Raw genomic sequence first — 22,860 nt, forward strand, 5'->3', positions numbered from 1 at the left:
TCAGGGGGAAGGAGGTCATAATTCCCGAAAACCATAGAACCTATGGGGTCTCCATTCCTGGGCAGTTACAGTATTTCGCAGAGCGGTGGGACGAAATTACCTCCGATGGATGGGTACAATGGACCATTAGGTCTGGCTTAGCTCTAGAATTCCTCTCCACACCCCTGAGTTTCTTTATTTGTTGCCCGATGTCCCATAATCTGGACAGGCAAGCCCTTATGAATTCGGCAATACAACATCTCCTGGACATCAGGGCGGTTCAACCAGTTCCGGACCAATTATACCAGGGTTTTTATTCTAGTCTTTTTGTTACCCCTAAGGCCTTGGGGGACTTGGAGAGCAATTCTGGACCTAAAATGCCTTAACCGGCATTTAAGATACCGCTGGTTTAAAATGCATTCGTTGCATTCTATCCTGACAGGAGTGCAGGAAGGTGACCTCCTCACGTCAATTGACTTGACGGAAGCTTAACTGCACATCCCAATTCTGCCTGAGCACCATAAATTTCTAAGATTCTGTTACGGGGGTCAGTATTATCAGTACAAGGCCTTGCCATTTGGCCTTTCATCTGCCCCCCGGGCATTCACCAAAGTGCTAGCGGCATTGGCAGCATATCTGAGGCTCTTGCCCGTGCGGGTCCAATGCTACCTTGATATGTTATTGCAATCCAGGTCACTATCTGGAGCAAGGTGGGACCTTGACATAACAATTCACACCTTGGAGGCTCATGGCTTCTCTATAAACAGGGATAAAAGTCACCTCAAACCCGCCACCTGGATATTACACCTAGGAGCGTGGATTGATTCCATCTAAGGACAGGTCTTCCTGTTGGGAGATAGACAGGAAAGCATTAGACAACTGGTTGAGTCAGCACAGGGTCTCCCTGGCCACCTTATCCCGCTTGTTGGGGAAACTAGTGTCGGCTATTAACATAGTGCCTTGGGCACGCCTCCACACTAGGGACCTTCAGTGGTTTCTCTTACCCTTCCAGAAGGCTTGCAGGAGTACATCACTGCTGAAGGTCAACGTTCCAGCGGACGTCCTCCAATTGCTCCATTGGTGGAAGTCGACAGCCATCACCAAGGGCTGCCACTTCAGGGTGGTTCACAGGGTGACGGTCACCATGGACACCAATCTTTATGGCAGATGGCCCAGGGACAATGGGACCAAGTGGACAGGACTCAAAACATAAACTGGTTAGAGCTCAGAGCCATCCACCTGGCCCTCCAGAGGTTCCTCAGCACCATAGCCAAATAAAAGAATGGCTGGAAGAGGTCACTGCACACCAAATAGAACTAAAACCAAAAGTATTTCTATTAGGAATTATAAAGGGAAACTATGAGAAAAGTATCAAATATCTAATTATACACATAATTACTACAGCAAGAATTTCATTTGCACAGAATTGGAAAAATAAACACATACCAACAGAAGAAAATGTAATAAAAATATATTGGAATGTGCTGAAATGAATAGGCTCACGAAAGAACTAAAAGATAAAGAAGAATATTACTCAGTGTGGGACTTATGATATAATTGGCTAGAGGAAAGAGAAAAAAAGTAGGAAGCAATAAAGAAAAGAAGAAAGATCAAGAAATTACAAAACAATTACAATACCAGAAAATGAATAAAAGGTGGAAATACAAAATAGACTGTAGACAAAAATAATAGGAAATAAAATGATATAAGATGACGTAAATGTATATAAAGGTTATATATAGAACTGATAGAAAAATATATGAAATAAAATGTGTTTGTGTGTGTGTGTGTGTATGTGTGTGTATACATACATACATATATACACACACAAACATACATATACATACATAGTTATATAAGATTTACAGGAATAAAGGAAACACAATGGATATGTAAAAGAAGTATAATGTGTTGCAAAGATGTTATGTTTGTACAAACAAAATTTTAAAAAATGCCTGAATTGATTGGAATGAGGAAAAGGGAAATAATGTAAAAAGGATCCTCCACTATATACAACTTGCTGAACATCACCCTTCTTCACACACATTATGTTCTCTTTCAACTTGAATAATATAAGGGTTTTTCCCCTTACCCATTAATTGTATGTTTTGCAAGTTGTATATATATTGGAGATATCAGCATCTCTTTAATTTGTTTGCTGTTTAGAATTCTGTGCAGTGGTATTGCATATAACTAGTTGGACGCTAAATTCTCTTAACTTTTCAAAACAGGCTGCTCCAACTACTTCCCATGTTGCTAACAGCGTGAATACAGCACACTTGTCTGCTCCAATAGCAGCTCTGGGAACTGTGGAATCTATTCAGGGATCGAATTCGGGTAACACAGCATCATCAAATAACATCAAATCCTCAAATACTGCTGTAAAATTTATGGAAAAGAAAGTAAATGTCACAGTGGAAGCCAGCGCAGATAGTTCCAAAAAAGACCAGGTAAGTTCAAAGCAAAGAATAACATGAATAATTTTGAATAACTAAAAATAGGAATAAATTGCCTTGAAAACAATGTTTGCATCAGTCATTTTTATAATCTGTTACTTTTCCATGGGGTTTAAGAATTTTACAGTTTGTATCCTGATACAAAAAATACATAACATCAGATCTACTTTGATACTATGTTCTCAAGCCACTCTTCTACCTGTATAAGCTGTTGTTTTTTTTTAAAAAAGAGGAAAAGATGGAAGTATGGTAAAAGTAGTTTTACTAAATTGTTCGGCCCTGCAGGCAATAGCCATGTTAACAAGCTTCTTTAGACGAACAATTTTTTTTCAGTCAGTTATTGAATAATCTTTAGCCACTTATGGCTACAGGTTAGATGAACAATCTAATATCCATAATAAATTTCCTCACCAAGTAATATATTTTTGTTATTTGTTATATATCTCTTCTAGCATTAATGTTATATTTTAGTAATACTGGGGGATGTGTGCTTTGCAGACAGAGTATGCTGCTGTGGAGAGTAGCATTTATGCATATTTGAATTGGGTATTAATCACAATGTTGATCTGTATCTGCTCTTTCTCTAAATAAAATGCACCCTTTATTTTTTCTAGAAATTATTAATTCAAGAAAAAGCTGCACAAGAAGTAAAACTTGCTATTAAGCCTTTCTATCAAAATAAAGATATTTCTAAAGAAGAGTATAAAGAGATAGTTAGAAAAGCAGTAGATAAGGTAAGTAATATTGATAATGCTCATCAGTGATTAGCAGTCTAATTTTATTAATACTTTCAGGCTTTTGGACATAAGAGGTAATAGCTTCAACTCTATAATATAGCTGAAGCTTTTACAGACATTTATACATCAGGTATTGTTTCTCACATATAATCACCATCATACTGACCATGTTCTTCATTTTTGGGCTACATAATTAGAGCACAGCAAAGTATGTGGTGCAAAATAAGGTGTGAAGGCAAAATTGTATCCTTGTGAATTCTCCTTGTTTTTACCTCAATCATGTACTGTTTCCTACAGAGTTTTTTGTTCTTTTCTCTCTTATTAACTTTTCTCTCATTAACTCCATCCAACCACTATTTTCCTGGTCTTCCCTTTATCTCAATGTCAGGTATCTAAGTAATAGATCTATTGCAAGCAAGAACTCTGAGGCAGGTGAATTCCTCAAAGAATAGCTTTATAGGAAATATCATGTTGGCACATATCTGGTGAAAACCAAGTGGTCCCTTGGTTTTCACCTAATTAAAAGTAAAAGTTTTTCCCTCAATCCCAAACAGTCAGTCACCTGGGCCAATCAAGGCAGCATCTGCTGGTCTGGTGACATCACTCCTTCCTCCTCCAGCCAGTTGTGAGAACATCCTTGGTTCCCAAGAGAAAGTTTTATTTTGACTATACAACCCCAACTATCTCTAATCCCCCCTCCCTCTCCCTCGCTCCAGTGTGGTAGCATTGAAGCTCCAAGATGGTTTCGGCCAGGTCAGCTTCAGGGTTGACACTCAACTTACATATTCTCTTCTTCTGCGTTCTTGTTTATTTTTTTAAAAAAATTGATCCTCCTTCCTTCAGTTTCTGTATATGACCAAATTGGTTTAACATTGCTTTCCATTATTGTTCAAGTGTTCATTCACGTTTATAATATTTACATTATTTAGCAGCCATTCTTGACTCTGTTCACTTGTCTTACCATAGTCTTCTTGAACTTATTCCCAAGCACATTGTTCCAGTTCCATTTTTTTCCTGACATGCTTATTTCTCATTTCCATGTAACAAATGGCCAGAATTTTGTTCTTATGCACAGCCCTTTTCTCTGCTTTCATTTATTTCTGATAACAAGTCACTTAGTACTTACTAACTTTCTGCCACATATGCACATCTTAACATTTGTCCTTCTATTTTCCCACCTGTAGTAAACATTCTACTAAAGTACAAACATAATCTATATGTTTTCATTTTTGACCATTTTGGGCAACTTGCAATAATTTTCTCCATCAATTGTCCCATTTGGCACATCCAAACAACTCCTGGCACCTAGAAACTACCAAGAGTAAACCTTTATTGAAAGATTCTTTTAGGCATAGCAGAAGCAAAGTCAGCTGTGATATTTTCTCACAAAACCTCATATAGGTAAAAAAAAAAAAACCTTTTCACCCCTGGGCTACCCACAATTCATTGTCCATCAATTATACTCAGTACTTTTGTTTTGGGAAACAGTCTTCGCTGGATGATAGCTCTGAGAACTTGGCCTTGGTGGGTATCTCCTCTCTGGCAGCAGAACGCTCTCATGCATTCCTTAGCCTTCCTCACATTATTTGTCTCTCTCCTCACTGGGGCCAACTTATATGTCCTGCATAAAAACTGTTCATTAACCTAGCTACTTTCACATCTTTATTGGCTAAGGCAGTGATGGCTAACCTTTTTCGCCTCGGGTGCAAAAAGCAGGCATACATGTGTGCTAATTTAATGGCCCCCATGCCATGCCCCCTGTGCATGGCTTTCTTGGAGCCTGGGGAGGGCAAAAACAGCTTCCCAAGGCCCTCAAGAGGTCAGAAACGGCCCGTTTTCCAATTTCTGTGAGCCCGGTGTGTCCGTTTTTTGCTCTCCCCAGGCTCTAGAGGCTTTCTAGGAGCCTGGAGAGGGTGAAAAATGGCCCAACACACAAACTGGAAGTTCGGGAATGGACTTCCGGGTTGCCCGTTGGATGGTTTTTCTCACTCTGGAGGCTTTAGGAGGCTTCCCTGAAGCCTCCGGAGGGTGAAAAACAGCACAATGTGCAAACCGGAAGTCTGTTCCTGAACTTCCGGTTTGCGCATTGGGAGGTTTTTCTCCCGAAGCCTCTGGAGGGAGAAAAACAACAAAAAATCAAGGCTGAAAATCAGCTGCTAGTGCATGCATTCGCACTGGAGCTGACAGGCAATGCCTCACATGCCTCAAATAGCCATATGTTCGCCATCACGGGGCTAAGGGATAGTTCCTCCAAAATACCAAATATTGCAGTTTCCCCCTATGGTACCGAGAGTCTATAATCTCCTTGATTTCATAGTGCTCTTCTCCTTTGACTAGGGTGGGAGGGCAAGGTTTTTCTGTAGTGGGACTTAATTCTGAGCTACAGAAAGGTTTCAACAAACTTCAGTGAAACACTGGATGCACTCTCTTGTGGCTTTTTGGCAGCTGCATCTTTACAGTAACCAGATTTATGATCTGGATGATCTGAAAGAGTTCTATGGGCCAGCTTCTTACAAGGCTGCCTCAGATTAAGGAACTTGGTAGACAAGTATTCTTTATCCCCCACCTTGAACTCCCCCTTTGGGGCTCTTTTCTTGACTGCCTGCCTCTTCTGCATTTCCCTAACTTTTTGCAATGCCCTGTGCACCACCACCCATATTTCTTTTAATGTTTCCATCCATTCGGCCAAGGATGCTGAGGACGGTTGTCCCTGCGGGATTTCTGACATGGGCCCAAACTCTACGCTGCTAGCTACCCAAAAAGGGGTCAACCCTGTACTACTATGCATGGAGTTACTGTGTAGCACTTTTGCAAATGGTAGCAGTTTAGTCCAATTGATCTGTTGGTAGTTGACATAACACTTCAGGTACTGCTCCAAAACTGAGTTCGTAACTTCACAGACTTCATTGGTATTAGGATGATCGATGGAGGTAAGGCCCTGTAAGGAGTCAATCAGGTTGAGGAATTCCTGCCAAAACTTTGACATGAACTGCACCCCTCAGTCCACAATGATGCGTTTTGGACTCCATGCAGCCAATAAATATGCTGCACAAACAACTTCACCAGAGATCGGGTGGAGGGAATCTTTGGGCATGCTACAAACATGCCTGCTTGGAAAATAAATCCATGATGGTTTAGATTAAAGTATTCCCTGCACTTTCCAGCTGTAAAGTACCCTAACGATGCCTACTTCATAATAAGCGACCCAATATTGTAATGCAAAAAGCAGTGATTTATTAACAGCTTCATTAGGCATTCTTCATTAGGCATTTCTTATTCGAAGCCATCTTTTTTGCTTTCTTTATCTGCTTTTGAACTTTGCCCGTGTTTCTGTCCTCCCTTCAGCCTGTCATAAATGACATTATCCAATAGCTTCATTCATTTCAACCCAGCTACTGTAATCTGAGATCCAGCTCCACTGCCACTCTGCATGGAATGTCAACACAGAGAGTTGACATCCGGCTCCCCTCACAATCTGTGCAAGCAAAAACAATTTGAGTACCAGTATGGGATTCAAGGCTGTGTTGACTCAGCCTTCTATCCTTCCGAGGTGGGTAAAATGAGGACCCGGATTGTTGGGGGCAATATGCTGACTCTGTAAACCACTTAGAGAGGGCTGAAAGCCGTATGAAGCAGTATATAAGTCTAACTGCTAACTGCTATCCTCCCCCAAGGCTTGTTTGGATTTTTTTCATGGAATCTCTCTATAAGGCAATCAGCCTGGATATTTCTACTCTTTACCCAAGATGCCTCTGACAAGGGATAGCCCTTCAACTTAATTAAGTACTGGAGTTGCCTCCTGTGCCACCTCGAATCAAGGATGCATTGCACCTCACAATGGGTTTGGCCCCCAATGACCACAGGGCCTGGGGGCTCCCAGGGCAGTGGTCTCAGAGTGAATCCGACCACGGGTTTTAAGAGGCTACTATGGAATACTGGGTGTACCTTCCCTAGCAGTCGGGGCAGTTTCAGTTGCAATGAGACTGGGTTGATGATCTTTACTATGGGGAATGGTCCCACAAACCTTGGTCCCAGTTTCTTGCTAGGGAGTCTTAACCTCAAATATTTTGTGGAGAGGTAAACCTTCTCTCCCACCAGGAATGGTCGTTGCAGAGCTTGGTGTTTATCTGCCTGTTTCTTATAGGTTTGTGCTGCTTTACCTAGCGCTTTTTTCACATTCTCCCAGGCTGCTTTTAGCATTGACATCCAGTCAGTCCAGCTGACTGAGGAGGGGGGATCCCTTGGATACTCAGGCATTTGGTCAGAGTCCATGCCGCTCACTATTTTGAACGGTGTTAGTCCTGTGCTGCTGTAAACAGCATTATTGTACGCAACCTCAGCAAAGGTCAGGTCTACCCAATTGGACTGCTGATAGTTCACGTAGTACCTCAGGTACTGCTCTACCATAGCATTCAGTCTCTCTGCCCCCCCCCCCCCAAATTGGTGCTTGTGTGAAAAGCCGAGCTAAGGCCCTGGGATGACCCAATGGACCGCAGGAACTTCCTCCAGAACTTAGCCGTGAACTGGACCCCTCTGAGATAATTTTTCGAGGTACTCCATGCAGGCAGTAGATGTTCTTCAGGAACAGTTTGGCCAGCTTGTGAACTGAGGGTAGTCCGCTGCAGGGTATGAAGTGCGCCTGTTTGGAGAACAGGTCTATAACAGTCCAAATCACTGTCTTTCCCCCACTTTTTGGCAACTCTACTATAAAGTCCATTGCGATCTCCTCCCACGGCCTTGTTAGCTCTGCTATTGGCTGCAGCAATCCAGGGGGTTTTCCTGGTCACCTCTTCATTGTGGCGCAGATGGTGCAACTTTTCATGTAACTGTCCACATCTTTCTTTATTTTGGGCCACCAGAACTGCCTCCGGGCTAAGTGTAATGTCTTTAGGAATCTAAAGTGGCCTGCCGGTTTGGCATTGTGGCTCCTCTGTAGAATTAGGGTGCGTAGGGGTTCTGGGACATAGAGTTTCGTCCCCTTCCATGCAAGGTAATCTCTTTTTGTCAAGATGTGTTCATTGTTTTGAAACCAAGTTCAGTTTTTTTTTTTATTTATTTTTTATTTATTTTTTTGTTACATAAACAACACATGCCCACACCAGTGGGAAAAGAAAAAATCAAAAGACAAAAAAACAAAAAACAAGGCAGGGAAAAAAAAAAGGAAAAAAAAAAGAAAAAACACAAGTATATGTTATAAAAAAGTATATCAGCTGGTTACAACATGTTTTTGTGTATCTCTTCCATTAATTCATATTAATTCAAATATCTTAACTCAAATGTTTACCATATTAACATCATCATACCTCCACTTTTAGTTGACTACAGTTATTTAAACATCCTTCATCCTTAACTATGCCAAAGATTTAATCCATAACCACATGCTAGCATTTCATTTACTTGTTTATAAAATCCTCCATTAACATCAAATCCTCATATCCTGTTTTAGCTAAACATCCATAATATTTAATACCAAAAATTCCATCCTCCATGTATATAGTTCATTATCATTCTCCTTTCTTTATGTAATTATATCGTATATCATAGCATTTATATAATTATATCGTATATCATGTGCAAGATTAGAGATGGCTGCTAGGCGTTTCGCTCCGAGCTAATTAGGCGGAAAAACGCTGGAAATTCCTAAGAATAACAACTTCGTACCTTCTGTAAAGGGTCCTTGGGGATGTCCGGAATTCAGGGGACCCGAGGAGCTCAGACCTTTGCGGGGGTCGCCGCTTCTGGGCGGCCCCGGACTGTCCAATCTCCGGAGGTTTGTGTGCTGCCTGCGTTGCTCGGTGGTGGGGGAGGCGACGTCACGCTGGCTGCAGCGGCGGCGTTTCTCGGCAGCTTCAGCATTTTCATCCTATTCGCTGAACCTCCTGGGGGCTTCGTTTGGCTACCATCGCCCCGGAGAGAGAGTAAGCGAACTGAAATATTGCTGGGACTGAGCAAATTGGGCGGCTGGCTTTGCCTGGTGCCGCAGCAGTCCCTCCGGATGGCTCTCCTGCCTATTTGGCCCCGTTTTCTTTCCACCATTGCCTCCTCCCTCCTCCGCTCTTGCTTGGTCGGGTGGCCCTTCAGACGTGATTTCTTCTCTGCCCGTCCCCACTGCTGTGAGGTCTCCTCCTGTGTCTTCTGCCTGGCATTTGACTATCCCCTATTGTGGCACTCTAACATCTGGCCTCCTTTCACCGCGGCCTCTGGATTCCTAGGCTCGCTGGCACACCCCCATCTGGCTCTGACTATTACCACCATTACCATCCGCCATTGCCCCTGGGGCATTATCCTGGATAGTGCCTGTGTAAGAAGGCCCTTTGCCACCTTCGATTGCTCCGGACTTTTTGGACCTTTTCAGAGCTACAGAAGAGGGGGATACGAGACATTCCCCTACACGCCTTGTTTGGACCATAGCTGGACTTCAGTTATCTCAACCATCTCGAATGCTGAGAGCCATTTGCGCTACCTGAACTTGCACTTTTAACAACTGCGTAATCTATCTTTTTTTCTCTCTTTTTCTTCCTTCTCCTTCTTCTTTCTTTTGTATGGGATATGCATGGGATATATATGTGATTGGGTGAATGATCCCACTTTTTATTACCTATTATTGTTGTATTTTTTGTGTTTTTAATTACTACGTGGGGACTGCCTGGGTGAGTGAATGAGTATATTTGATTCGGAGGACCTGTCGAGGAATGCGGGGGTCATTGGGGTGGTCGGGGGGACTATGGACACGGGAGCGGGCCGGAGCATCACGGTCGTAACAGGGAGGGGCAGATATGGCGGGGACTTTAGGGCTGGCCATTACCGGGGAAGGAGGGCTCGCTACGTTACAGAGATCCCTCCTTCCGGCCCTATGAGTCCCACTCCAAGGCCAGATGGCGCGAGTAATCAGGACCCTGGTCTCAGGCTGTTGTCGCTAAATGCCAGGTCTGTAGTTCATAAGGCTTCTCTTGTCCGGGACTTAATTTTGGACGAGAGGGCAGATTTCAATTTGCCCTCGCTCGGTGAACACTCTGATGGAGCGCAGGAGCTCATGGCTTCCATGACAGCCATGGGCTTGACCCAAGTAATTCGGGGCCCAACCCACTCGGCGGGTCACATGCTCGACCTCGTATTTCTCTCGGAGCAGTGGACTTGTGATCTTGGTCTGAGGGGGAGTGAGATCGTACCCCTGTCGTGGTCAGACCACTACCTACTGAGGCTTGACTTTCGGAGACCAAACCCCCACTGTAGGGAGGAGGAACCGACCAGATGGTTCCGCCCCAGGCGACTTATGGACCCTTTGAGGTTCCAGACGGAGCTTGGGGTTATTCCTGATACCCTCGCCCGCAGTCCGGCGGAGACTCTGGTTGCTGCTTGGAACTCGACAGCGACGGAGTCTCTTAACCGGATTGCGCCTCTACGGCCGCTCCGAGGCAGTGGATCCAGGAGGGCTCCTTGGTTTACTGAGGAACTCCGGGAGAGGAAGCGCCGGAAGAGACGCCTAGAGCACCAATGGAGATCCAATAAATCCGAATCGAACCGAGCACTTTTAACATCTTGCATCAGAGAATACATCCGGGCAATCAGGACGTCGAAAAGAACTTATATTGCCACTCTGATTGCTTCCGCTGAGTCGCACCCAGCCGCCCTGTTCAGGATAACCCGCTCCCTCCTAAATAGGAGGGGTACGGGGGATCCTTTGCAGGGCAGGGCTGAGGATTACGTCCAGTTTCTCGCGGACAAAGTTGCTCGGTTTCGGACGGACTTGGACTCCAATTCTGCAGAACCAGCCGAGGCACTAAGGGATAATCTGGTAGGCCATCGCTGGGTTGAGTTTCAGGCTGTTGCCCCTGAGGACGTGGACAAGGCCATGAGAGCTGTAAGTGCCTCCACATGTGTACTGGACCCGTGCCCCTCCTGGCTGGTTGTTAACGGCAGGGAGGTGACACGGGGCTCGATCCAGGCGGTTATCACCGCCTCCCTTCGGGAGGGGGTCTTTCCCCCCGCTCTTAAGGCGGGGGTGATGAGACCCCTCCTGAAGAAACCATCTTTGGATCCAGCCGTTCTAAACAACTACCGTCCAGTCTCCAACCTCCCCTTTGTGAGGAAGGTTGTTGAGAAGGTGGTGGCCTACCAGCTCCAGCGGTCCTTGGGGGAAGCTAGTTATCTTGACCCATTCCAGTCTGGCTTCAGGCCTGGCTACAGCACAGAAACCGCTTTGGTCGCATTGACCGATGACCTCTGGAGAGCCAGGGATGGAGGCCATGCCTCCATCCTGGTACTCCTTGACCTTTCAGCAGCTTTCGATACCATCGACCATGGTATCCTTCTGCGACGACTGCGGGAGGTGGGGGTGGGAGGCACTGTTTTACGGTGGTTCTCCTCTTACCTCTCGGACAGGTCGCAGTCGGTGTTAGTCGGAGGGCAGAGATCGACCCCTAGGCCCCTAACATATGGGGTGCCGCAGGGTTCGGTCCTGTCCCCCCTACTTTTTAATATCTACATGAAACCGCTGGGCGAGATCATTCGGCGGCACGGGATAAAATACCACCAGTATGCGGACGATACTCAGTTGTATCTGTCCGCCCCGTGCCAACTCAAGCGGTGGACGTGATGAACCAGGGCCTTGAGGCTGTTAGGGACTGGATGAGGGTTAACAAGCTTGTGCTCAATCCAGATAAGACCTAGTGGCTGTTGTGCTTCCCTCCCACTAATTTGGCAAGTGTTCCATCTCTCAGGCTGGGGGGTCAAATATTACGCCCCTCAGACAGGGTCCGCAACTTGGGAGTCCTCCTGGACCCACAGCTGACTTTTGAACACCATTTGTCAGCTGTGACCAGGGGGGCATTTGCCCAGGTTCGCCTGGTGCACCAGTTGCGCCCCTACCTGAACCGGGAGGCTCTCACAACAGTCACTCGTGCCCTTGTGACCTCTAGGCTGGAGTACTGCAATGTGCTCTACATGGGGCTGCCCTTGAAGAGTATTCGGCGACTTCAGCTAGTCCAGAATGCGGCCGTGCGAGCGATCGTGGGTGCACCTCGTTTCACCCACATAACACCTATCCTCCGCGAGCTGCACTGGCTACCTGTCGATCTCCGGGTACGCTTCAAGGTGCTACTTGTCACCTACAAAGCCCTTCATGGTAGTGGATCTGGGTACTTGAGAGACCGCCTTCTGCCAATTACCTCCACTCGACCAATTAGATCCCATAGATTAGGCCTCCTCCGAGTTCCATTTGCCGGTCAATGTCGACTGGCAACCACGCGGAGGAGAGCCTTCTCGGTGGCAGCTCCAACCCTATGGAACGATCTCCCCGTGGAGATTCGTACCCTCACCACCCTCCAGACCTTCCGCACAGCCCTTAAAACCTGGCTGTCCCGTCAGGCCTGGGGTTAAAGACCATAACCCACCCGAATTGTATGAATGTTGTGCTTTTAATGATGTACTGTCTTATGTGTTAATCTGTTTGTTCTCCCTTCCTTCCAAATTGTAAGCCGCCCTGAGTCCCCCCAGGGAAAAGGGCGGCATATAAATAAACTACTCATACTCATACTCATTTTCCCCATATTAGTTAGGCTTAACTGTATATAGTTTTATTTTATCTTTTAATAGTGATAATTATTGTGATTAATAACCTTTAACCTTTATATGGTCCAAAAATATTTCTAACCTTCCCTTCTCATATCCAATTATTATTTATCATATCAACTCCACATTATATACATTACTATCATTATCAATTATTATTCAACTATGTCTATTACAAATGAAATTAATTAGGTTTAGCTAATTTTGAATTGTATTCTTCCATCTATCAGCCTGTGTCTCTCCAATAACAAAACCTCCTTAATCCTGTTGCCATTCGTGGATTAAGTTCTCCAAACGTCTTTATGAGCAAGTCCAAACAAGAAGATCTTTGCAACTTTTTGCTTAAGGTGCCTCTCATATAATGTTGCCGTCCTCCGTTTATTCCCCTTTTCAGCTTGTCTTTAATTCTCAGTGGTGGTATCAAAAGTTTTGCAAATGATATTTCATAAAGTATAAATTCTTTAATGCTTCTCATTCCCCCTACGCTCTGTCTTTCGAAATAAATCTTCTGTGTGGCTGCCCCCCCCCCTTCAAACATTCCATCTTTTTCTCCCTCAGAAGTAAACCAGATGCCTGGAATATCAGCAAATTGAGAATCTTCATCTCTGACATCCTTCGTTTGTATTTCAGGAACATTCAAACATTCAACATTCTCATTTTTTTCTTCATATTTTGTTGTTAGAAACAGCAAATAATCCAGCTTCCTCTCAATTCTCCTGTGTGCTGCTCCGGGAATCCAATCATGGGTTAACTTAGCCCTTTAGCCATGAGACTGAGTATGTAAATTTCTAAACCACGCCTCCTCTGGCTGGACTTCCTTCCTTTCTCCAGTTTTCTTTACTCAGTCCAAGCCTTGAGACCTATTTCAATTCTCTCTTGACTATTTGATAATTTCTCAGGATTATTGGATCTATTAATGGATTTACTTTGCTGTGGATTTCTTCCTGATTGGAGGTAAAGCGGCAGTTCTGCCAGCCGATTCCTCTTCATTGCTGCTTCCCCTGTAAGGGATATCGGGTTTCTGCAGCCGGAGCGTAAGACGATCTTGCCGGTTTCCAAACGGCTTCTCTGTCTGCCCTCCCTTTGTTTCGGCGCGTAGGGACGCTGAGTCTCCCAGCGCCGCCCTTCCCATGCCGGATAGCACCCGCCGGCGGGCGCGGTCAGATCCGAGGCTGTGGCCTGACGGAGCTATTCCCCTCCTCTCTCCACCTCCCTCCCTCGTCCTCTCACTGGAGCGGCTGCCGGAGGGTTGCATGGATCGGCTGTTGGGGTTTCTCCCTGCTGTTTGCATTTGAATTTCGCGCCTTTGTTGCCGGTCGCCATATTTGGGAGCGATTTCACGCATGCGTGGTAATGTCCGGGGATGAGAAGGCAGATTTCGTTCGCGCGCTGGAGTATGCGCACTGCTTCCGCCCCTCCCTTTTCCCTCACTCGAGGCTGCTGACTCAGAGAAGAGGTCGCTTCCCTCTTTGTCTCTGCTTTCACGTGGCGTTCTTGGTGAGTGGTGCACAATTGGATTCCTTTGTTTCAGTGATTGAGCTCTTTCAAATTGATACCATGGCTGATCAATCAGTAGTTAAAGGTACTGTTGAGCCAATTTCTGAGCCCCGTTCCCCTGGCGAAGGGGGGGCTAGCCCTAGGCCCGGCAGGGCCGCTACGAGGGCCTCCAGTAGTAGGCCTCGAGCCTCATCTGCTGCCCGGGATAAGTCGCATAAGCGCAAAGACAAGGCCAAGGTTCCCCCCAAGGCATCCGGGGCCCCCATTTGTCCACCTCCGGTTCTGATTCAGCAAAATATCTCTCCGGTGCGTGTTAATGAACAGGGTTGGTCTCCTGATATTCAGCTTCCCCAGGCCCCTCTTCCTGAGGTGGGGGTTTTCGGGCCTCGATCCCCCCCAATTATTTCTGAAGCTAGTGGGGCTTCTCTTCGTTCACCCCCACACGCTGGGCCTTCCGCCACATTCACCCCCACAGCTGCAGGCCTCAGGCCTCTGGAGGGCCAGGATTTGGGCCTTCCTACTGATTTATACCTCATGATCTCCGAGGCTATTTCTAGAGGGGTGGATGCAGAGTTAATGCGTAGGTCCCAGGCCCGCTGCGGCCCACTCAGGCCTGGCTCCCCAGGCATTGCAAGGAGATTCTTCCATTCTGCAAACGGATCCTCCTTCCCCTTTACCCTCTGTATTCAGTGCAGAATCTGCCTTAGTGGAGGAAGGTGAAATCCTGGATAGGGAATTTTCCGATGACGAAGACCTCCCTAGGGATCATCCTACTGCCCCTGGGCTAGTCAGGCATGCTCTTTTCAAATCCTTGCCTTATAAGGCCAAGACCACCACTCACATGGGGGAGGCGGCTTCCAAAGAAAGTGCTGCTGTAGGCCTGGATGCCACCGAGCGTCTCTTTGCTGAGCAGGTGGCTTTGCAGGATGTTATTCTATCTCCCAAGCTTTTTCTTGATTTGATCCAGAAGCAGTGGGATCAGCCGACTGCAGTTAATCCTCCTGGGTCAGGGGATAGGAAGTTATACACATCTTCCCCAGAGTTGGAAAGTCTCCTCCAGTTTCCCACGGTGGACGCTCCCATTGCTGCTCTTGCCTCACCGGCGTTAATTCCTTCTGAGATTTCAGAAGGATTAAAGGCTGAGGACCGCAAGGCCAAGACAGTCATCCGCAAGACTCATCAGGCTGCAGCTTGGGCCTTACGCTCCGCTACTGCAGCTTCCTTTTTTAATAGAACCTCCTTAGTCTGGCTTAGGCAACTGCAGGATAGACTGGACAGGAAGGAAGGGAGGAAATGCGCCTTCATCAGAATATCACCAAGCTGATGGCGGCTCTGGAGTTTTCTGCAGATGCCACCCTTAGCGCGGCAAAATTTGCATCCCGGGCCATAGTTTCCAATGTGGCCTCTCGACACTTGCTCTGGCTTCGTCATTGGCAAGCTGATGTCAAATCCAAGTGGCGCCTAGCATCTACGCCCTTCAAGGGCGGAGCCTTGTTCGGTTCAGTGCTGGATCCCATTCTCATTGAGACTCGGGATAAACGCAAGGTCCTTCCCTCTACCAGTGCTCGTGTCAATAGGAGGCAGCAGCCTTACAATAGGCGGCAGCCCTTTTGGTCCGGGGACTCGGGGTTCGCTCCCGCTCCCTATGTCCCCAACTACTCCAGGGGGTTCTCCCAGACTCAGGACCGTGGCCAGGACCGAGCTGGAGCCAGAGACAGGGGTCGCCAGCAGGGTCAGGCGCAGAATAGGAGGTCTTTCCGAGGAACGAGCAACCGGTCCTTTCGAAGGTACCGGTGACACGCAGGAAGTAGGGCCCATAGGAGGGCGTCTTTTGGCCTTCGCTCATCAGTGGGCGGAGCTCACATCGGACGCCTGGGCCCTTCAAGTTGTGAGCTTGGGTCTCACTCTAGAATTTCTGTCCATCCCCCCCGAGAAGGTTCATCAGGTGCCCCGTGCCCAGATGCCCATCGAAGCGGCGCCTTATGGATGCCGAAATTCACCATCTTCTCACCATCAGGGCCATAGAACAAGTACCCAAAGGGCAGGAAGGCCTAGGGTTCTATTCCATCTTGTTCCTAGTACCAAAGAACTCCAGGGGATGGAGGGCAATCCTAGATTTGAAACGGCTCAATCATTATATCAAATACCAAAAATTCAAAATGCAGTCTCTAAAGAGCATATTGGCTTCCATCCGCCAAGGCGACATGATGACTTCAATAGACATCAAAGAAGCGTACCTCCATGTGCCCATTCATCCGGCGCATCGGAAGTTCCTGCGGTTTCACTTCAACGGCCACCATTATCAATACCGGGCCTTACCATTTGGCCTCTCCTCGGCCCCGCGCACGTTCACCAAGCTCTTGGCCGTACTAGCAGCCTCCCTTCGCTCAATTCCAATACGCATCAATTGTTATTTAGACGACGTGCTGGTGCTGTCGCCCTCTCGGGACCAGGCCCTGCAAGACCTGCAGGTCACGATGGACTCATTGCGCACTCATGGGTTTGTCCTCAACTTGCCCAAAAGCCACTTGCGTCCGACCACGTCCCTACTTCATCTGGGGACCACCATCAACTCTGTGACGTGCGAAGTCTTCCTGTCTCCAGAGAGGAGGCAGAGCATATACCACCTGGCGCATCATGTGCTGTCTCAGAGGCGAGTACCACTGTTGTCATTGTCCAAGCTGCTGGGGAAGATGATCTCCTGCATCGGCGTGGTTCCCTGGGCCAGGTTCCATGCGCGTCCACTCCAGTAGTTTCTGCTGCCCTTCCAGAGAGCGCATACCAGTCATTCCCAAATCAAGGTGCGGCTTCCGAGCAGAGCCCGACGGTCCCTGCGTTGGTGGATGTCCTCCGGGCTTCTCCGAGGATGCCCGTTCAAGGAGCCGGACCGCGTCCAGGTCACGACAGACGCCAGCTTATTTGGATGGGGAGCCCACGCCCTGAACAGGGGTGGCTCAAGGTCGCTGGTCGGATCAAGAGCTGACGAACAACATAAACTGGCTAGAGCTGCGGGCCATCTGTCTAGCCCTCCTGGAGTTTCGGGACATTGTATCTCGCAACCATGTGTTGGTCTTGACCGACAATGTGGCCTCCAAGGCTCACATCAACCGCCAAGGGGGCACACAGTCCAGGGCTCTGATGTTGGAAGCGGAGAAGTTATTCCATTGGGCGGAGCCCAGACTCTCATCGATTCGGGCGGAACACATCTCGGGCGAGGCCAACACACAGGCGGATTGGCTGAGCAGGGCAACTGTGGATCAAGGGGAGTGGCAACTCCACCCCATTCTCTTCCAGGAACTCTCTCGCCGTTTCGGCCAACCCGAGGTGGATCTGTTTGCACACCCGCACAACGCGCAACTTCCCCGCTTTTACTCCAGATACCAGACCCCAGGAGCGGAGGGGGTAGACGCTCTACGCAGTCCGTGGCCGGCCGGCCTTCTTTATGCCTTTCCTCCTCTCCCGATCCTTCCGGCGGTCATTCAGAAGATCTTGACGGAGCAGGCGGAAGTACTGATGGTCGCTCCAATGTGGCCCAGATGACCCTGGTACGCAGACCTCGTCCATCTGTCCGTTTTGCGTCCTTGGAGGATTCCGGACGATCGGATTCAGCTCAACCAGGGGGCTCTCATACACCCGAATCCCCAACTACTACAATTAGCCGTGTGGCACGTGAGCGGGCTATTCTAGCGGCCCTTCACTATTCTGATGAAGTCATTTCCACCATTCAAGCGGCCCGTCGCCTGTCGACTACCTGTATTTACGAGGCCACTTGGCAGGCCTTCTGTCGATGGTGCCGTCGCACCGGGGTCGATCCCATTAAGGCCTCGGTGCCCCAAGTTTTGGACTTTTTGCAATCCGGCCTCAACAAAGGCCTGGCATCGAACACACTTCGCCGACAGGTCACGGCCTTGTCAATGGTGATCGGGGGAGGTCAAGGCCGCTCCTTATCTCAGCACTCGCGGGTCTGAACCTTCTTGAAGGGCGCTTCCAACTTACGACCGCCGACCGTACACCATTATCCCACGTGGGACTTGACCTTGGTTCTCAGGGCTCTCACAGCTGCTCCCTTTGAACCTCTTCACTCCATCAGCCTCCGGTTGTTGACGCTCAAGATGGCATTTCTAGTGGCTATCACATCGGCCAGGAGAGTGTCGGAGCTAGCAGCGCTTTCAGTTCGTGCGGATCTTTGCATCTTCCATCCGAACAGGATGGTGCTTCGTTTGGACCCGACCTTCCTTCCTAAGATAAACTCACTATTTCACAGGACACAGGAACTCGTCCTGCCGGACTTTTGTCCTCATCCCTCTCATCCTCAGGAACGCCAGTGGCACCATCTGGATGTTTGCAGGGCTCTTCGCTGCTATGTGAAGCGCACGGCGTCGTTCAGAAGATCGGAAGCACTGTTCGTTTCCTTCCAGCCTTCGTCAATGGGACAAAAAGTTTCTTCCCATACCATCGGCCGATGGTTGAAGGCGTGTATTGCGTTGGCGTACGACAGTCACTCACAGCCGGTTCCCAGGCGGATCACCCCTCACTCGACCAGGAGTGCAGCCACCACAGCAGCCTGGGCTACGCAAGCGTCTGTAGAGGAAATATGCAGGGCGGCCACCTGGGCGTCGCCCTCACCCTTTATTCGACACTACAAGATTGATGTCTATGCCTCGGCTGTGGCGTCCTTTGGGCGGAGAGTGTTGCAAAGGGTCCTTCCTGCTGCGGAGGAGCCTGACCAGCCTAGCTCCCGCCCTGGGAATTAATTGCTTTGGCATATCCCATGATTGGATTCCCGGAGCAGCACACAGGAGAATGACCGTTGTCTTACCTGAACGGTCCTTCTATGGGTGCTGCGAGGGGAATCCAAACCTGCCCGCAGTTTCGGCTGGCCAGGGCTCCACCTTGATTGTGACTCTGTGACTATCTTATCTCTGACTGGACTTGACTACTTTAGTGCCAGCATTGCCTGCGGCTTGATTGACATTGACATACTGGTTCTTCGGTGAACTTCGTGCGAAAACTGGAGAAAGGAAGGAAGTCCAGCCAGAGGAGGCGTGGTTTAGAAATTTACATACTCAGTCTCATGGCTAAAGGGCTAAGTTAACCCATGATTGGATTCCCCTCGCAGCACCCATAGAAGGACCGTTCAGGTAAGACAACGGTCAATCTATCGTATGTGGCAGATAACTTTTGTAGTGCGGAAAAAATCATTTGAAATGAATCATTTGAAACTTGAACAGACGCTATCTTTGTATGCGGTTAGTATTTTCCCTTTAGAAACTTTAAGGTATTTGCAAGTAAAAACAAGCTGGGAGCTGTACAATCTTATCTGATCTTAGATCAACCCAGCCAAGCAATAAAAGTGTCAAGTTGTAGGGAGCCAAATTATAGTAAATTGGTTTACAGCCCACTTACAGAGGGTCAGAGGAGATGTTGGAGTAATCTTTCCTTTGTCCATGTAAGTAGCATTTAAAACATTTAAAAAATAGGGTAACCACCGTCCATAAACCAATAAAGAGATCGAAATCGCCGCTAGATTCTTCTGTTCTTTGGTTTCAATTAGCTTAAATTTTTATGCGGACCGTCTCTCTCTGAGTAATAAAATCACCTTACCAGCTGGAAAACACTTTTGCCATTCTTTGGGGCTGCAGTTTTGGTTAGCTTACAGCAAATCCAGAAGTCACTGGCAAAGGAGGTTAAATTCCAAGCCCCCAGGGACTTTGCGAACGTCTCTGGGGTCACTGGATCTCCTCCTACCTTTCACTGTCTCCGGGACAGCTTGGGTCCGAAATGGACCGTCCAATTTCCTTCGGAATAGGGGAATTTCAGGAATAGCCTGAAAATCTGTCTTCTCACTGCTAAGCCCTGCCTTCTCCCCCCTAAACCAAGTTCAGTTTTGAGTCTCGTGGTTAGGTCGCCTGCTGGTTGGTCGTGCTGGTCACGGCGTTGTTGTCATCACTTGAGCAGCTATTTGGGTAGAGGGAATGATGGCGTCCACCACCTGTTCCTGTTAGCATTTGTACTGGGGCTTGCGGGAGAGGGCGTCAGCTAGAAAGTTCCTCTTCCCTATAATGTGTTTTAGTACGAATTTGAAGCGGTTGAAATATTGAGCCCATCAGACTTGTTTGGGTGATAGTTTCCGTGGGGTCCTAAGAGACTCCAGATTCTTATGGTCAGTCCAGACTTCGAACAGTTTCTGGCCCCCTTCCAACAGGTGTCTCCAGGTTAGCAGTTCGCATCCCACTGTGAAAGCCTCCTTTTCCCATGTGGCCCATTGTCTCTCTGTGTCTGAGCTTGTGGGAGGTAGGCGCAGGGTTGTAGGTTTCCTTGGTTATTTCTTTGGAGTAGAACCGCTCCCTTTGCTATGTCGCTGGCATCTGCTTGGATCACAAAGGATTACTCGGGGTCAGGATGCTTCAGCACTGGTTCCTTTACAATCATTTCTTTTAGTGTCTTGAATGCCTTTTGGCAGCTTAGGTCCCACTGTAGAGGTTGTCCCGGGCGAGGTTTTGTTCCTGGGCTCCCTGTCTTCAGAAGGTCTGTCGTGGGTTTGGCGATCTTCGCAAAGGAGGGAATGAATTGGCTATAGAAGTTCGTGAACCCTAGGAAGCTTTGTAGCTGTCTGTGGGTGCGAGGGGATTGCCAGCTTAGGACGGCTTGCACTTTGGCTGGGTCCATCTCTATTCCCTCATTTGACACTCGGTAGACTAGGTAGTCTAGTCGCTCACGGTGGAATTCACATTGTGATAGCTTTTGGGGGGGGGTTCACAAATTTTATTTTCATTTTTCATTTTCATACACTCACATGTGTACTGTACATAGCCAACACCATACAGCATTAAACAATAATGCATCAATTCCTCTTGTCAACAAGGCCCCAGAAAATAGAAACCCAATATAACTCTTCTGCTCTCCACATGCCTCTTTCTTCCACCACCCTCCAACTTTCTATCTTCCCTCCATCATCCCCCTCTACCCTACTTCCCCTCTCCCTCTACCACTCCTCTCTCCACATCCACTCCCCCCTTCTCACTTTCCCTCCCACCCTCTCTCCCATCCCTCTCTGCCCATCTTTCTTCTTTCCCACTCCTTCGCTCCTTGGTGTATTTCCGCTACATGTCAATATACTTGGCCTATCCTATTTTTAAAGAAAAATTAAAAAAGAACAGTATGCATGTGAAGTCACATTACATTGAGATCTAACACATCTTGTCAAACCTAATATATATCCATCCCTCCCCCCCTGACCCCCCACATCCCCCCCCCCCGACTTCCCAGAACCCGTACACGGTATAGATTTTTAACAAACACGGTCTAAAATATATTGAGAAGAAAAGAATAAGAAATTAACAACATCTCTACATTGAGCTTAGCTCCTTCTTGCTAAGCTATCTTTAAACAATTTAAATCATTCCTGATCTTAAGCATAGGCTATCTGGAATTTCTTAGTCCCATATTTATTTTGTATATAATCAATCCATTTTTTCCAGTCTCGTTTATATCTTTCATTTGAGTGGTCTTTAAGATATGCAGATATTTTAGCCATCTCGGCTAAATTTGTGACTTTCAATGTCCATTCTTGAATTGTAGGCAAGTCTTCCTTCTTCCAATATTGCGCCAACAGTCTTGCTGCCGTTATTAAATGCAAAATCAAATTAGTCTCTACCGCTGTAAAGTCAGTACTTATACCTAACAAAAATAACTGAGGAGTAAACTTTATCCTTCTTTTAAAAATATTTTGCATAATCCACCATATTTTTATCCAAAATGCCTTAACCTTTTGGCAAGTCCACCATATATGGAAATATGTAGCATCAAGAGAACCACATCTCCAACATTTGGGTTGTAAATTCGGATACATAGAAGCCAACTTTTTAGGATCTAAATGCCATCTATAGAACATCTTGTAAAAATTTTCTCGCAAGTTTTGAGCTTGTGTAAATTTCACATTTCTTACCCAAATTCTTTCCCACGTATCCAACATTATTGGTTCTTCAATATTTTGAGCCCACTTTACCATACAATCTTTAACTAATTCTGTTTCCGAATCCATCTGTATTAATACATTATATATCCTCTTTATATGCATTAAACCTTGGTCTCTTATTTGTTTAAATAGATTATCCTCAACTTGGATAAAACCAATTTTTTGATCTATTTTCCACCTGGCCTGTAACTGCCCGTACTGGAACCATGTTTGAACTACCTTCTCCTCTTTCAATACCTCTAAGGATTTTAGTTGTAGTGCCCCCTTTCCAAAATGAGGAGCTGTCTGTAAGTAGTTCTATCCTGTTTTTGTGCTATATTCATATTTTCAATTGCATGTCTAGGAATTGCCCACATGGGTATCTTGTCATTTAGTTTATGTTGATATTTTTTCCAGACCCGCAATAAAGCATTTCTTAAAATATGACTTTTAAAGTTTTTGTCCAGTTTTTTGTTGAATAACAGGTAAGCGTGCCAGCCATATACCAGATCATGTCCCTCAACATTCAATATCCTATCATTGGTTAAATCGATCCAATCACTAATTACGGATAATACCACTGCATTGTAATGTAGTTTTAGATTGGGTAGTTTCAAACCTCCTCTCTTGCGTGCATCTTGCATTATTTTCAGCTTTACTCTCA

The 22,860-nt window shown here is 46.9% G+C and overlaps 1 protein-coding gene across 4 annotated transcripts in view; it reads left to right on the forward strand.

The window, feature by feature from the left end:
* Positions 1–22,860, forward strand: part of SCAF11 (SR-related CTD associated factor 11) — an 89,516-nt gene that overhangs the window by 48,696 nt on the left and 17,960 nt on the right. For all 4 annotated transcript variants that reach the window (XM_032222110.1, XM_032222109.1, XM_032222111.1 and 1 more), the window contains 2 exons: positions 2,211–2,429; positions 3,050–3,169. In XM_032222110.1, coding sequence (XP_032078001.1) covers positions 2,211–2,429; positions 3,050–3,169 — 339 coding nt within the window. The remainder of the gene's footprint in view (positions 1–2,210; positions 2,430–3,049; positions 3,170–22,860) is intronic.

Source organism: Thamnophis elegans, chromosome 7 (assembly GCF_009769535.1).
Source record: "Thamnophis elegans isolate rThaEle1 chromosome 7, rThaEle1.pri, whole genome shotgun sequence".
Classification (NCBI taxonomy): Eukaryota; Metazoa; Chordata; class Lepidosauria; order Squamata; family Colubridae; genus Thamnophis; species Thamnophis elegans.